This window comes from Anopheles coluzzii, chromosome 2 (genome assembly GCF_943734685.1).
Source record: "Anopheles coluzzii chromosome 2, AcolN3, whole genome shotgun sequence".
Taxonomy (NCBI): Eukaryota; Metazoa; Arthropoda; class Insecta; order Diptera; family Culicidae; genus Anopheles; species Anopheles coluzzii.
The window spans coordinates 48,316,569-48,328,816 of record NC_064670.1 but is presented as its reverse complement, the minus strand read 5'-3'; the positions used below and the strand labels follow the sequence as shown (position 1 = coordinate 48,328,816).

Sequence of the window (12,248 nt, the reverse complement as noted above, 5' to 3'; positions counted from 1 at the left end):
CAGAATTGAAACTGACAATCGATAGTGCAGTGAAAGTGTCAAGATAAGGCTTCCAGAATGCTACGTTTTATTTTTCTATTTCATATAAAATAAGGTAATAACAGAATGTAATTTATTCAAGATTTCGCTCAACACACAATACACCGCAAACATAAACGCCTGCCGTAACTAGAACTAGTAATGGAGATGGAAAGTTATGAATGAAAATAATCGTTTAGATGATTTGATGATGAACCGTTATATTTATACTTTCTCAGTACAGCCTAAACACCTTCCCGTGTTGATCTTTTGTGTACGTTTTTTGTGTTATTATTATTGTTCTTGTAAATGGTTCACTTTTCGATCTGTACCAGGAAATGAGGCGTTTCCATTGCTTCGTTGTTAAAAAAACTTTCTTCATAAAGTCTGCTCTTAACAGCTACGGATCGCCGAATCTGTTTCTTCTTCTTTTTTTGTTGGTGGGTTTTGATTTCAACCCAATGAGTATCCTTTTTCACACCGCTTCAACAAATGCTCCAACAAGATGGCAAATGCAGACTCCCGTTAAACGGACAGTCGGCAAAGGTAGAGCAGATTAAAAAAGTTTGCTTCGCACATCCGTCGTTTCGATTGCAGGCTAGCTTTAGACGGGTGAAAAAAGCACCAAGATGCCGCTCCTTTTCGTAACCCTGATCTTCTTTGCCACCATTATGAAAAAGCTGCCTTTTTGCGATGTCGTGGTTGTGTGGTTTTTTTTTGTTTCCATTTCAAACTTTATGGATAAGAAATGGTTTTATTTCCAGAAGCGTTTGGCTTCCGACTTGGTTGATGGTGTCGCGTTTTGCTACCATCGTAAGGTAGGGATGATGAGAAAAAGTTAATCCGCAGCATATGTCCCCAATAGATACGTATTAAGTACCGAATGCGGTGCCGGAAACTTTTGAAATGCATCTTTGATAGTTTTGTTCCCTAGGATTGACTTTTCCCCAGTTTTCCCCATAGTTTTGTAGCCTAATTTCGAGTCGCGTATGGCCGAATTTACGGCAGTTCTAGTTTCTAAAAGTTGATCCACACGTTGCATTTCCTTTAAAGTTGTTTAAAGTGATAACTATTACTCTGCTCGACTACAACAGCTGCCTGTCGCACATTTGTGTAACTCATAGTTACAGCAAACGATCCACCGTTTCTGCCGCTTCCGAGTGCTCCGAGCAAGCATCCGGCGGGTCCCAAAAGTGGCGTTTGGGGTGGCCTCGAAAAATCCTACCGGATAGCACCAGAATCATAATCGATTTATGTTCCTTTGTTTCGGCCGTACAGCCTGCTAGCTAACAGCACAACAGCGCGATCCACAAGCAGCGGGTGTGACATTCGGGCTTCTCTGAACTCTGATTCTCTTCTGAACGCGAGTTTAGTATTGTGTGCCACTCTGTGCTGCGGTCCCGTGTCTGCGCCTGCCCTTCAACTTAGCGCATCATCATAAATCAAATCTCAATTACGATTCCTAACGTGTGCCTCCGGGTTTCACCGCAACAAACACACGTGCAATATTTACATTTATTTAGCCCTTCGTCATCGTTTCTGTTCGTGTCTGGAGCTGGGACTATATTTTCATACAGGACGAAAAGCAGCTTATCCCGATGGTCAACCAACGATTGTAATGTTTATTTTCCAATAAAAACAACCGTGTCTGAGTGACTCTTGGCATCATCTATTTTGAATGAACAGCAACGTACAAAAGTAAAATCAATATACCCTGGGGAGTTGGGATTGTGAGCGGTTTGAGAAATTTTATTTTATTTTCTTTGCCTAAGGTAATTTAATTGCAATAAGGTCAAAAGAAATGGTTTCGATCGATGTTTTCATGTTGAAATCTTGATTATTTTCTACAATCTACAATCTTTAACATTTGACGAGTGGGCAATAATGCACTAAGAACAACAAAACATCAGCATAATTTTACCACATAATTATTTTTGAATTTTCAGAATTCAATAAAAACGCTTAAATTCAAGCTCATAGACGTGATCACAACTTTAACAAGGTCGGGGTTACTGACACATATATTACTCCAGAGACGTACAAAAATGACGCTCAAGGGTAGCCTTTAACATACTCAACCTTCACACCTTGATTCATCTTCTTTGCAGATTGGTTGAGCCAGTATCATCAACCACCGGGCACCATACACATAGTAACATGTAAACGAGATATTTTGAGACGAAGGTTAAATTTTAATGCCTTGTGTGCGGTTTGTTGTGTTGGAAATCATCTTTTTAATGAGGCTAAAGTAGTTTGTGTTATTAATGTACGAGAGTCTAGGGAGTCAAGTGGTCGTTATAGAAGCGTCGTCATTACGTTGTCTCACACTGAAAAAATAACTATTAAGGCTCAGTAGTGAGGCAGTGGGGTGATTCCTTGTTTAGTGTTTTCCTAACGATAGCTTACTAATTAACTCATTCATGCTGAAGGAGTCATGCTTCGAGACATGCTATCAAATGCAATACGTTGAATTCAACATTATGAGTAATTAAGTGATTACGTCTTGGGCGAAATCTTCATTTCAATTAAATAAGTAACAACTATAGCCGAGGCGATTCCATGTCATAACCAACTAAATGTATAACCCTTCTCACTGGTATAACTTGCAAAAAAAACTTATCTTTTAATCGTGGCCACTGGATGGTATAGAATGCCTTTATGGCGTTTAATTTACGATCATTAACTCTTTTGAATGTTGAACAGTGGTAATGTTTTTACAGTGTTAAAAGGTAAAATGTAATAAAAGCCGGAATGGATTATCGTATCATCTACATTTTGCTTGTACAATACGGATTAAGTTTCGTTATTGCTAAACATTGAATTAGTTTATTGTTGGGGAAATAACACATTTATGTCGTATTTATTAGGACTTCCATTTCCACAACGGATTCGTGAGTTTTCTCTTCCACCGAATAACTTAATTTACTGAAACATGGACTTTATATGAAGTTTATAAATGAGACATGCTATTTTTATTATAATTACATAGTTAAAAAAATTAAGTCAGGTTTGTTGTATATTTCATTTAATTACAATAAGTAATAAAAATGGCTTCCCCAAATATCTATCCACAACACATTATTTGAGCATCATTATCCTTATTCATGTATTTATTTCCATTAATCATTGCATTTTATATCATTCCAAAGACAATTCCTACATGTGGACCGTTCCTGGTAAGAGATGTGTATAATAAGAAAGTGATTTGAAAATTTCGCAAGCAAATTGCATCAACTGTGTTTGTTCTTCTTGGTAGTAAATGTGCATAAACATCATTTCCGTGTGTTACCGTTAGCTTGTTTCAGATCGCCACAGATCGTAATATGCTCATCCCCAGCAGATGTTCTCGTTCGTCCTGTGCAATGAGGTCTGCGAATGTATTATACGTTTCGGTTGTCGTGTCAAATGCAATAGGAATAAAAAAGAGAGAAAAACTAAACCGCCTAGCAAAATCCAATAGCAAAACATACTAACAAGCCTGTTTGTTTTCCTTCCGATTTGATGTTTTCTTACAGCAACTTCGAACCAACGTTACTGATGCCTGCGAGCGCCACGATCCTTGCCAGCATGGTGGCATCTGCATATCGACTGACTCGGGCCCGATCTGTGAGTGCCGCAACGTGGAATACGAAGGAACCTACTGCGAGCGAGGTAGGTAGCACGGAGTTTTTGGCTGAAAAACGAGTTCAAATTGACATAAATTTAAACTATTTAAATCGCACCAATCGCAAAGCTCCACACACACGGATAGTGTGAACCATTTCAAAGAAGTCGTAAATTATTCCCCAAACGAGACGGGTATAGCGTTTTTGCCTGTCAGTGTGTCTTCCGTAGGGGATGAAAGCGTTTAACCAGATTCCCATTCCGGTAGCAGGCAACTGGTAGCTTTGGAGCCGAGAATCGGGCACACAGCTAGCCGTGCATGTTTGCGCTCTGGAAAATCCAATCTGCAACATTACTTTGGCAGGGTTCCCCTTGGTGGTGTCTTATTTTATCATGTATTATATGCTTGCTTTCGCGTGCATGGTTCGATAGCATGGCGGGTGCAGAAATCGAAATGCTATCACACCCGAGCCCCGAACACCATCGCCGTTCGTCCGAAAACAGCAGCCACAATTCCCATCGATTTCGCTAAACGGATAAAGGATTTCCGGTTTATGGTGAGGACAGGCGTTTCCGAACGGGAGTATTTTGATCATTGTGAGAAAATAATAACGATAAACTGTGATACAAAGCACAATTTGCTAGGACCAACGAATGACACAAAAACGCTCTCGCTACGACCATCCAAGGATCACCATTTGACCCAGAGCGAGACGAGCAGTACGAGTGATAGGTGAATTTATGGGATGTTTACCAATGTAATCAATTTATGATTATCGGACACTCGAAATCGTAAACCATCGAGGCGGATGAGAAAACGAAATGGACACGAAAACTTTCGGAAACAAAATTTCGTCCAAGCGTAAATCCGCGCGGCAGTTTGACGCTGAACAATTATTTTCCCGCGCTTTGGTTTTTATTTTGGGCCAAAGCGCCGCTAATGAATGCTGCAAAGATTGTACTAAATCAAGATTGCTGTCAGCTCGGCTTCTTCCGGTTCCGTAACGGTGAGATTTTTTCTCCTCCTTATATTTTACGTTACTGTAGTGCGGAAGGTTGAAAATTACATAACGGGCGATGCAGCGGGCTGGTTCGGTGAACAGCCAGCATTGGGAAGGGGGATGAATTTTGATAAATCGTTTGAACATTTCGTTACAGCAGCAGAGCTTCTTACTCAGGCGTAAAACCTTTAACGTAATTGTTTCGTCTCGGTAGCCATTTTCTTCTTTCGGTTGTGTTCGGTCCCTGCTTCGGAAGGATTAACCTTGTTTTTCTTTCCTCTTTTATCGTGCCACGTGTTAGCAACAACGTTCCTGTCAGCGTGAAACGTGATGGAGTGGAATTGGTAGCAGTGTGAGGATAATTTAATACATTTGATTGATCATCCACAAATGGCTAAAGTTGGGACACGATTTTGCTTGTGCTGTTGTTGATACTGGTGAGACATACATTTATGTTCCATTTTGGTGCGGTTTGCTGCAATATCTAAACTCTAGTAAGCTTTAGTTGCATGCAACGAAGTAACGTACTATCCGGAGTTGCCTTGATTTCTGGGATGTAAAACATGTACATACTCTTTAAATTTCTCTTTAGTCCTTGATTGGGATAAAGCACTGGTCTGCTTTTCTTCAAAGCCTGACTGGATGATTTCCACCACTTGCTAGGGTAACTTGATTCATCCTTGTCTGGGTTAGTTTTCATCCGCAGTATAATAATGAATACCATATATCTTACCTACGGACTCCTCAAACAGTCCCTTTCATGGTGAATGTGCTAGGCACGTTGCATTGTACGCTCGTAGATATTAAGCAGCCCGTCTCGGTACAGCCAACTCCGAACCGATTGAATGTGGGGAACTTTACACAACCTTGCTCCACTTTCAAGGATATTCTGCCGGTGGTAATAAATATGAATTTCAAATCAGGCTAAAATATCTCACCGTCCCGGCAGATGTGGCAGCCTGGAGTTAACATGGCACACTGGTCCAGGGTTTAAGCTGAGTGGAAGCGCTGATGATGCTATGAATAAAAACGGATTTTGACCGTTTCTATCCAGATTGTATGGAACACTAGTGCTTGTATGTAACCGCGTCGGCCCCATTTTTCCCAGCTCCCCTTACATCGGTGCATGATTAACATTAAAACTCTGGCCAGTGCTTGGTGGTATCTAAGGCACCAGGCGTTTAGATTGAATTTTGGAATGCATGACAACGGGTTGATGTTATAGGGGACGATGTAGGTTGCGAGAACGGGTGCCGCTCCGTTTCGATGCCCTGGTGCAGATTGTCCTTGGGGAATATTTAGGAACATCCACCGACCCATTACACCGAAAAGATGCCCATCCCCGTTTGCTGAGACAGACAGATTTTCAGAGCATGCGAGAAAGAAGGATAGAAAGCGTGTCTTTTACAATTTGCAAACTTCAGTCAGGATTTAATTTTATTTCACGGTTCTGTGTCACACACCTTTCGGGCTATTCTACGATGAAGCCGTACCTAACAGACCAACTCAGCACAGCGGTAAAGATCCTAAATTTAGTACAACCATCTACCGTTGCTAGAGCGCAACAAACAAGCTTACATGTCGCGACCGTCGAGGACATTTTATCGCTTCTGCACAGCTTTCGCTGACTTTTCGAGCATGCCGTTCGGAACGAGCTGTCCTTGCGAAACACAGATTGGGGCGACTAGTGGTGAGGGCGAGATTTTTGGGTATGATGGGCACCGTGCCAAGGGAACAGCGCAAATGGAGGCTCGTGCCATTTTATTGCTAAAGATAGGAACCACTCACGCGCGAGCGAAGGTGCGACCCGATGATAGACTAAAAATAAATGCAATATTCTCGTGCGCCTCCATCAGATGAGGCACCAGTCCAAAATCTTGGTAGCTTGTAAAACGTGTAATTGGAAACGATGAAACAGAGTGGCTGTTTGAAAAATGTTTAAAGAGGATTGAGTGTAAAGTGATTACATGTACAAAGCTTGGCCGGATACAGTGGTATGATTAACGGCCACGAACATAACATACATGCATATCAAAATAATCATATAAACATATTCTTAATTGTCGTTTTCGATTCAAATCTTGATCCGAATCTCAAATACGCAGTACAGGCTGTCCCCAAGATACGGGCTATTAATGGGGATCTCAAATTTCTGCGTAAGTCGAATTTCTCGATTTACAGTCAAAATATCACTAATTTTCGTGTAAGTTTGATTTAAGCGGTAGATTTTAGCCACTTAATTGATTATTTGATTTGATACTAAACGGAAATATAAATGTTGAACCTTTTTGAACGATTTTTAATGTTCGATCGATTGGGAATTTGTTTTGCATCTAACAATTCAATTCAAACAATGTCAGATCAGTACAAAATTCTCAAAGAACTAAAAACATTAAAAAAAAAACTGTGGATCTACGAATCCGCGTATCTCCAGGACTCCTTACAATTACAGTAAGTTAAGTCCTTTATATACTAAAAGCAGGTCTTGAAAGCTGTGATTGGAGATCAAAAAGAAGAGAAAACGTTTTAATATCACAAATTTCAAAAGAAAATGAGCCATTAGTATTGTATCAATTACCGTGTCGCATGCGTTTTTGTCGCTTATTGCCAATAATTGTTGATACTCACCAGGCGGCTCCATGTATGAGATATCTTGTGGAATTCCAACATAAATTGAAATGAAAGAATCAAGTGACAGTTGACAATTTAAATATAAGTTCAAACATGAAATTGAATATAATCGCTCCATCATATATTTTACTACAATAGATACAAGTAATGCCATCTCACTGTTCGTTCATCCTGAGGTAAATGGAGACGCCCGGTCCTTGTCATAGATTTTGAGTATGTAGTTATTTTTATCTAGCTCGAAGCTCTGTCAATTCAAAACATGCCAAAAATATGTTTATTAAGTTAAGAAATATATTAGCAATAACATCAGTTTCCCGAGCATCCAAGATTTTCCTTCGTTGACTTTGAATGTTTGTTCGCCATGAGCTTGAATCGTATCGCTGGTCGAAGTTGTCAACTTAATTTCACGGACAGCTTCATTTCCATGAATGTACACACACCGAAATAAATCTTATTAAAGTAAGATCTGATGGTGTCCAAATCTACGCATTGATTGATTTATTCAATGAATGTATGTGATTTTAATTCACACCCTTGTGTGTCACACTGCTCAAATTCACTAGCGGCTGTGCAAAGGGCTTTGCATTTTCCCACTCACACCACACTTTTGTTGGTAAGCATGGGGTACCGCTCGAAAAATAATGTTGTGTTGTGATACAACAAGTCAAAGCCATCCTCGTTTTTGTCATCGTGTACCACATCCATTAGGAAACGGAAACGCTAGCATCAACCGATCGTACCCAATCTCCTCTTCTCGAATTTTAACACCCAAAATATCAAACCACCCACACAAACGACCACTTTACCCTCTTCAATCCATGGAATGCTAGAAATGCACTTCGGCGAAGCGGTTCCCACACCTGCCCTCCCCCCGGGAAGCATCCAATAATGATGAAAGCTGACCAACGGGTTGGGTTGGCCGGTTGAACGTACGCCACCGATTTCAAAGCCCTGCTGAGTTCAGCCCCATTCGCAAGCCCTTCTTTTTCTCTCCATTCCTTCCTTTCTCTTTTTTCGTGTCCCACGGGGCAAGCAGATTGGCGAATACGATCGTAAATTTTGTGCCCGGTGCCTACCAAAGGCATTTAAACTGCGTGGTAAACAGCGACCATGTACATCAATTTGCCGGGCGTACACTGCTGCAGCTGGTGCAATGCAGTTGCAAATACCACAATATAGAACGCACGTGTGTGTCGTGTTCCGCTTTCTACGCGTGCTGCATCTGTTGGAAGAATGTGAATTGGGTCGCAGTTTGAATTTTGGCCGCTCGCACTGTGAGGACCACTATGGCCACTAGTGAGATAGTTTGATGTGCTTTACAGTAGCATGTGTGACAAATCCATTGCTGTTATTAATGTGGTCCATGACGCTTTTATTGTTTGAATAGAGCATTGAGCTCCTTTACAGGTGGAAGATTTTATTATAAACATGAAAAAAATGTTATGTTGTTTTGCGAACTGTTTGACTACATTAAATAACTGGAAATATGAATTCAATAACAGTATGGTATAAACAAATATATTACTAAAAAGAACGGCATTAGCTTTTGGAAATTTGCCAATTTCAGTTAGAAGACAGTATCTCGTAAGAGTTTTGTTTTCAAGACTCATGGATTATGAAGCAAATGTGGTTTCAACAACATTAAACGCAAACGATAACCTTTCCTCACTCTCGCAATCAGCCACCTTGCTATTGGTTTCAACCATTCCCTGCGATAAAACACGTGAATCAGCAGAGCATAGATAGAACAAGTGAATCACAATCGAATTGCGTAAAACAAACAACGGGGAACTACCAGAATACCGCACGTGATCGGATGCGACGGATGGCAGTGAGACGAACGATCGATAAATTTTCGGAAAATATTCACCACCAAGCCAACCATCTCGATCTTGCATCCCAATCTAGTTGGGATGTAGATGAAAGAGATAACGAGCCAACAGCTGCATTCGACGCATGCTCTACGGTGGCTATGAACTCAAGCAAATAAGATTAATTGTCCTTCGGATGCTAACCATTTCTGCTGCAAATCCTGCTGCGATGGGCTGGAAGATTTCGTCGTTTCACCGTTTTTTTAACAAACACAACCCTATCGGTTGGTATATACGAGGTTGTATACGAGCAAGTGTTGAACGAGTTGCTTCTGAGCTTGTCCTTTTCTGCTCGATGGTACGGTCGATCCACTGCAGGCACTGTCGAAAGGGGTTTCCGGACCGCATCGATCCTAGCCTCACATGATAAATAATCGTAAAAGGATAATAAAAATAATAATATTTGGCCAGCAGCCAATCGTCAGCACGGTTCTTCAGGGATGCGGCACACCCGCCCTCTCTGGGCGATGTCTCAGCAGCAGCACAATGTTTGGCACCCGCAGTGAACGGTCCGACGAGTCACGGAAAGGCAAGCAGAGGAGGATAAAATGGGCTGAAATATAAACTGGAGCATCATTAAAAATTTTAAGGACCCAAGAATAGACCGCCGGAAGACATAGCTTCCGGATAAGAGCATTGGTGGTGTTTGCCGTCGAATTTTGCTTATCTCACCGTTTCCCAGTGCACTCGGGTCCCCTGATTTTAATTACGATCACATGGACAACCACTTGAAAGTGGTACCATCGGACGATCCCGCAGCTTTCCAAGCTCCCCACGTCGGTGAAATGAAATGCTAATAGCTTACCCAGAAGAGAATCAAAATGGAAGCCTTGCGGTTGTTGTTCGTTTAGACTCGTTGAGCAGTCCGAGCCATTGACTAGAAGCTATGGTTGCTTTTTCTTGGGATTCTGTCTCTCTCTCTCTCTCTCTCTCTCTCTCTCTCTTTGTCGCTCTCCCTTTCTCTTTCTCTCTCTCTGTCTCTCTCTCTCTGTCGCACTCCCTTCTCTCTATATATCTCTCTCTTTCTCTCTCTCTCTTATTTTCTCCTTTTTCGCTCTTCCGTTGTCTTCGGTGTTAGATTGAGTGCCGGATCGGACGTGAATGTTGATGACAAATAAATTAACGATAAAGCGATAATTTATAGAATCGACGTGAAAGTGCCATACGCGATAACCCGACGACTTTGCCACCGCAATAGCTATCAACGCATCATGCCCGATCGATGCAGTCGCTATAATTTACAGGATAAACAACAGTATCGCAGAATAATGATGTCGTTGGAAGGATGTATCTTAACAGAATAACTTAATTTTTTAACCATGAATAAAGATTTGCTCACGCTTGTGACAGACGACAAGCGTTACCTGGGCCGGGCCTTTGATAATCATTTCAGCATCGTAGACAGCAGTACACAAGCGAGAGACTAACCCATTTTCTTCACCGATTGTTTCATTCGCAGACAAAGCACCGTCGGAGGCAACGTTCCGGGGCACCGAATTCCTTTCGTACGATCTGGGACAGACGGGCGGGGAACCGATCGTTAGCGCCCAGGATGCCATCACGCTCTACTTTCGTACCCGCCAGCCGAACGGGTTGCTGTTCTACACCGGTAAGTCTAATGCTGCTAGCTGTGGAAATGCTTGCAGATTTGCCCCATGCTCGTAGTAGTAGTAGTAGTATGTTGGTTTTTGGAATGTTCGCGCCCGGTATGATTTAAGTGCGACCATTTTCTTTTATCGCATCTCGGTAACAATCAACTGCAGTGGCAGTGGGATTAAACGATAATTTAATTTTCCGGCAGTGGCTGGTCAGGCTGGCCGTCCTGCATTGAGCGATAGCAGTAGCACAATTTGCCTACAGCTTAGCTCGACGGCGAACGTGCGAATGTTTCCAGGTATTCGTGACACAATAAAAGCTCCAATCTACTTGGTCAGCAACCGTTGGTCGTATCCTTTCTAAGGGACAAAACAAATCGTAAAATAAAGAATCCTCATTCGGTGTTTCCGAGCGCATCCCCGACCCACACTCACCAATAAACTGTCGAGGGATAGCTGCTAGGGTTAGCGATGCCTAAGGTAAGGTTAAATCGATGGTTTTGACCTGCGAGCGAACAAAGAACGGACAGGTAGACGACCACCACTCGAGTGACAAAGTGTGCTGAAAGATATAAAATTCCTTACGATGTTCCATGTCCCGTGCTTACCGGGACCAATGCAATGAACGAGAGGGTCTGGGTGATACGGCATGTGTATACACCCCATAAAAATATTACCTAATGCGTTGTACACGCACACACGCGCACAGGCCTAGAGTGACAGAATTGTCTTTACAGAGTATCACTGAATTTATTCCCCTCCCCCGGGTATGGTTCCTTGAAAACCGACTGTACATTTGGTCACATTTCAACGCTTCCCTTGCTCGTGTTCGTTTTACGATTGTCGCCTTAGCGCTACCGCTTGGGTTAACTTTCACAATCAGAAACTGACAGCGAAGTGAGAGCTGTAGTCAAAATGTTGAAAGGGATGCTAGAACAGTGTGAGTGTACTCATACCACGTTGGTAGACTCTGACACTCATCGCGCAGCAGCCGTCTGAAAACAATAAAGCTTGTCACCTTACCCTACGCTCTATTCTAACATTTTTCTGTTAGATCCAACGCAAGCCCCTTTCCGTGAGGTGTTTTTTTTCATTTTTTTACCACTCTGTGTTTAAAAACCACAAACATTCAATGGTGCTACAATCTCCTCTGAACTGGACCTAACCAACGCTACTGTAAATTGTGAGTTGTGGGATTGAGCTTCCCGCGTGTTTTTCCTTTCACCATTGCTGCCGTCATCTGGACTCGGCTCGGCTCCATCCCATACCGCACTTTGCTTTTCCCCATGATTCTGTCTTTTTTCACATACACACCTTGAAACCTTCCCACCGTTCCAAGCCAACCCCTCCGCATCGTTTCCATCGTTCAAATCCTGATCTTCCAGCCGAGTGGGAGTGGGAAACGATAAACGGCAAGCATCTTTTATGGGTGGATGTAATCTAATTAAGATAATTGCTGCTTTGGCCTTCTGTGGATGGTTCCCGCGCGTACGAATAAGCCGGGTGAAGATAAAACGATAAAGATCGGG

General features: G+C 42.1%; 1 protein-coding gene across 8 annotated transcripts in view; it reads left to right on the top strand.

Moving 5' to 3' along the window:
* LOC120961114 (neurexin-1) overlaps positions 1-12,248 on the top strand; it is an 87,545-nt gene that overhangs the window by 36,659 nt on the left and 38,638 nt on the right. For all 8 annotated transcript variants that reach the window (XM_049605326.1, XM_049605329.1, XM_049605332.1 and 5 more), the window contains exons 6-7: positions 3,534-3,669; positions 10,584-10,733. In XM_049605326.1, the coding sequence (XP_049461283.1) occupies positions 3,534-3,669; positions 10,584-10,733 (286 nt within the window). The remainder of the gene's footprint in view (positions 1-3,533; positions 3,670-10,583; positions 10,734-12,248) is intronic.